Source organism: Hordeum vulgare, chromosome 7H (assembly GCF_904849725.1).
Source record: "Hordeum vulgare subsp. vulgare chromosome 7H, MorexV3_pseudomolecules_assembly, whole genome shotgun sequence".
NCBI lineage: Eukaryota > Viridiplantae > Streptophyta > Magnoliopsida > Poales > Poaceae > Hordeum > Hordeum vulgare.
In genome coordinates, this window is record NC_058524.1 from 544987851 (window position 1) to 544990851 (window position 3001).

Sequence of the window (3001 nt, forward strand, 5' to 3'; positions counted from 1 at the left end):
GCTGAAGATAGCCTGAGCTACCATCTCCCATCGGGCACACCCAGTAACCAAAGGCTCCCTGGTTTCCACAGGAGTGAGTAAAGACCACATGCGGATCCAGGCGGTAGCTCTGAAGATGACCTGCAAAAAGTGAATAGATTGTTGTCTGTTAAAAACTAGGTTATTTCTGCAGTTCCATATAGCCCATAGAAGTGCAGAAGTTCCAACTCGGATTAGCTTAGCGAACGATATATTAACCCCGTCAAGCCATGTCCCAAATAGCATGTTAATGCTAGTAGGCGGGGTAATGTTAAAAGCAATATGGATTGAGCGTCATAATATTTTAGCCATGGGGCAGTCCAGAAAGAGGTGCTTGATAGTTTCATACGCCTGACAGAAGCTACATCTTCGATTTCCTTTCCAATTTCGCTTGGTCAAGTTATCCTTAGTTAAAACAACTCCTTTGTGGACAAACCACAAAAAGATTTTTAACTTAAGGGGAACCTTAACGTTCCAAATATGTGAAGATTTTGGAATAATTGAACTATCAATAACATGGTCATACATTGATTTCAGGGAGAACGTACCATTGGAGGTCAGTTTTCAAACAATCCTATCTGGGTCATCAGAAAGACTAACATCCATCAGCCTTCTGACTAGATGTAACCATCTGGCCCATCTAGTGCCTATCAAGGATATGCGAAACTGAATGTTGAGAGGCGTCTCACGTAACACTGCCGCAACAGTCGTCTGCCTGCGCTGGGCAATGTTATACAGCTGCGGATATTGAAGGGCCAGGGGCTCGTCATCTAGCCAGATATCCTCCCAGAATCTAGTAGATTCACCATTGCCGATGATGAATTTAGTCATGTTAAGAAAAGCTGTTTTTGTCTTCACGAGACCCTTCCAAAAAGGTGAATCTCCAGGTCTCACAGTGACCTGAGCTAAGGTTTTTTTGCTGTAGATACTTGTTCTTCAGAATTTGTATCCACATACCTTGTGATTCCACAGATAATCTGAAAAGCCACTTGCTGAGCAGACACCTGTTTTTAACCTCTAAGTTTTCAATCCCCAACCCTCCCTGATCTTTGGGCCTACAAATAATATCCCATCTAGCCAGCCTATATTTGGACTTGACCTCATCACTCTGCCAGAAAAATCTTGATCGGTAAAAATCCAGCCTTTTTCGCACCCCTGCTGGTACTTCAAAAAAGGATAGAAGGAACATTGGCATACTTGTCAATACTGAATTAACTAAAACCAATCGTCCTCCGTAGGATAATAGCTTGCCCTTCCAGCAGCTCAGTTTTTTTTCAAACCGATCCTCGATACACTTCCATTCTTTAATGAGGCTCTTCTTTAATAGATAATTTTCGGTGATGAATAGGGATTCCTAAGTAAGTAAATGGTAACGTACCACCCTCGCAACCAAAAAGTTGGTTATAAGTGAGTTGTTCTTCTTTCGCTTCCCCAAACCGTAGGCATATGCTTCGATCAACTCTGAAATAAGTATTTTTTCTGGATGACTTAGAAATACAGCAAATCCAAAAAACTAAGTATATGGACCTGAAAGTCCAATTTATTTTTTCGAACAACGAAGACCAATACCTCTCCATATATTCACATATAGAACCTCGATGCCTCCAGCATTGCTCTTATTTACGGAATGCATACATATTTAAATTACACACCCTTAATCACAAAGATTAATGTAGATAATATAATAACCAAGACTAATAGAACTAGAGAAAGAGAGCAGCAGGATAACAAATCAATGGCCTATTAACCCAGCGGACTGGCCAGCCACCTCGGGGCGGCCGAGGTACGTGGCCGGAGATATATCACCGGCGGAAGCAGCAGAAGATCAACCGATCCTAGGTAGCCTCGACGTAGCTGGCGGAGGCGTGGAACCTGGCGATGAACTCCGTGGCCTTCCTGTCGACGTCCCGCTCCCCGACGTACCACAGCCCGTCCTCGTCGCTCGGCCGCACCTTCCTCGACGACCGCCGCGGCTGCTCGTACGCCTCGTCGTAGTCCCGGCCGCTGCCGCCGAAGCACGACATGCTCCCTCCCATTCTTGCAGGTTGCAGCCGGCCGGTCACCTGCTTCTGGCTTCCTCCTGATTAAACTAAGCTACCTAGGCTGCTTCTTGGAAGTTGGAAGTGGGAGTGGACCGACCTGCTGCTGCTGCTGCTGCTGTCTTGCTTAGGTTGAGAGGGCTGCCAGCCCAGCCCTTCCACATTTATAGGGGAGGGAGAGTCCCGCTGGACGGACAGGATTCTTCGGAGCCGCACCGCGCCGCGATCCGACGGACGGCGGAGACCCGACGCGCGCGCAACGTTGCCTGCTACCTGAAGGATTCTTGAGACTGACGGTGCAGGGTGAAACTAGACACTGAGAAGGATCGATTCTCTCGTCAGGCGCGGCTCGTCCAGATTGCTATCCAGCCAGCTTTGTTGTTTTCTGAAACCTGAAGGCCTGACGTCTGAACAGAGCTGGTGATGGGGCGACGAACAATCAGCAAATGCATGGATTGGGTCGCTGGATTTGAAGTGTCGTGAATATATTATGGCGATAATTGTGGCGAAATGCTGTTTTGGGTTTGGGTTTCTAGCCCATCGTTTTAAGGTAGAAAAACAGCTTTATGAAAATATTTAAAAAATGTTTTCCTGGGATGATGACGTAATTCAGATAAGGAAGGGGACTGTTCGGATAAGGGAAACTTTAAAGTTTATGGCGATAAGTAGGCATCTTAGGGTCACTAATACGTTTGGTCATTTCAGGGCCAGTTTTATATTGTTGTTAATTAGCGTTCTTGAGGATTTGGCCTAGCTCCATGCATATATGCGGTGCTTGATCGATCACTGCGTCGACGTAACAAATCTCGCGCGCCCGCGCACGCACAACTTGCAGGACAGCTAGCCGCTGCTTGATTTCCAAGCAGAAGCAGTGCCGCATGAGCTTGCTGCCCAAAGTAGTAATTATATATGCCAGTAATAAGATGCATTGGGGCTCCCTGACC

General features: G+C 46.5%; 1 protein-coding gene across 1 annotated transcript; it reads right to left on the bottom strand.

The window, feature by feature from the left end:
* Positions 1 to 1617: 1617 nt before the first annotated feature.
* Positions 1618 to 2175, bottom strand: LOC123412749. Its single transcript, XM_045105685.1, has one exon. It carries the CDS (start codon positions 2052 to 2054, stop codon positions 1854 to 1856), a length of 201 nt encoding a protein of 66 aa, XP_044961620.1. The 5' UTR covers positions 2055 to 2175; the 3' UTR covers positions 1618 to 1853.
* Between the last annotated feature and the right edge of the window lie 826 nt (positions 2176 to 3001).

What these genes read in the sequence shown, in the direction of transcription:
- LOC123412749 (XM_045105685.1), bottom strand. Translation starts at nt 2,054, where the DNA reads ATGGGAGGGAGCATGTCGTGCTTCGGCGGCAGCGGCCGGGACTACGAC.